Source organism: Perkinsus marinus (assembly GCF_000006405.1).
Source record: "Perkinsus marinus ATCC 50983 genomic scaffold scf_1104296947634, whole genome shotgun sequence".
NCBI lineage: Eukaryota > Perkinsozoa > Perkinsida > Perkinsidae > Perkinsus > Perkinsus marinus.
In genome coordinates, this window is record NW_003210546.1 from 1 (window position 1) to 1,189 (window position 1,189).

The following is a 1,189-nucleotide window of genomic DNA, read 5'->3' on the forward strand; positions in this document are numbered from 1 at the left end:
TTTCTGGTAGCTCACACGAACCTTCACCGGATACTCGGGGGGGCAGTGCTCCTTAAACCACTCTCCAACTAGGGGGATATCTTGAGCACGCCTAGTGCGACCAGAACGCTTATTAAACGGATGAGGAGCCCAGAGCAAATCGATACCGGATGAAGTGTCATCAGTAAACAAAGGTGTGGTACTCAAAAAGGGATCCACGCCTTCAGGCATGAACACTTCCGAAACATCGTACCTATACAACTATGATAAGAAAACACTTCCCAAAAGTTCAACTCACTCTCCCTCATTTTCATCTTCAGCATCATCTAGTATTTTATCATCATCACCCTCATCAGCCTTCTGCATCGGTAAAGGGTTGATAACAGCATCATATACGTACGGTGGCAGATCGGGGTCGTCCTGCTTCACATAGCAACAATGAGGAGCGTGATACTTAGCAGCATACACCGATCTAGGGCGGGAGTTGTAGAGGTAAGGAAAGGCAATACGATATTCAGTCCTGAGCGAAAATACAATGCAATCCTATGGGGAGCACGTTTAGTATCATCTACCTGACTTGGTTACGAATGATGATTTTATTGATATCGTTGAACTCATTCCAGTCCTCATCTTCATCATACATGTCCCGGTACAAGGGTTCGAACTTTGGACCTCCCGGTATCGCCATATTCAGCGCCTTGGCAGTCTTGAACGCCTATCACCATACCACAATAACTTCAAAACTCTTCCAACGAACACCACGAAAAACTTCACCACAATAACATAAATTCGGCAAATTTTCCAAAATTTTCCGGAAAAAATTTCCACATTTTCCCCCATACCTAAAATCCCCCTCACCTCGAGATCAAATAGATAGAAGTAGTTTCTGTCCACCAAATCTGAGATCAGCTGCCCAGCCAGACGATACAGTACCGACATTTGCGCCAACGACAAACGCCACTTCTTATAAGAAGTACCGTTAACCTGATATAACAAGAAAACATGAAAAATGAAAACCCAACTAAACTTTCCTTCCATCAGGATTCCAATGATCAAAATGCTTTACGCTAATCGATGTAGCGGAATACTCTACTACTACTACTACACTATACACTATACACCCTCTACTAAAATTCATATTTAAAAATGCTTCCACCACGGATCGAACCTGGGTGATCTGCATCCAAGTCCTCTCCCCACACCACTCGAC

At 43.8% G+C, this 1,189-nt stretch overlaps 2 protein-coding genes across 2 annotated transcripts; both read right to left on the reverse strand.

Annotated features, from left to right (window-relative positions):
- Positions 1–15: 15 nt before the first annotated feature.
- On the reverse strand, positions 16–232 carry Pmar_PMAR009478 (pre-mRNA splicing factor prp8, putative; the record flags this gene model as incomplete). Its single annotated transcript, XM_002779310.1, has 1 exon — positions 16–232. A coding segment is annotated over one exon (217 nt), but the record flags the coding sequence as incomplete, so codon positions are not given.
- Positions 233–277: 45 nt separating this feature from the next.
- Pmar_PMAR009479 (pre-mRNA splicing factor prp8, putative) lies at positions 278–918 on the reverse strand (the record flags this gene model as incomplete). Its single annotated transcript, XM_002779311.1, has 3 exons — positions 278–499; positions 552–694; positions 838–918. Coding segments are annotated over 3 exons (446 nt in total), but the record flags the coding sequence as incomplete, so codon positions are not given.
- Between the last annotated feature and the right edge of the window lie 271 nt (positions 919–1,189).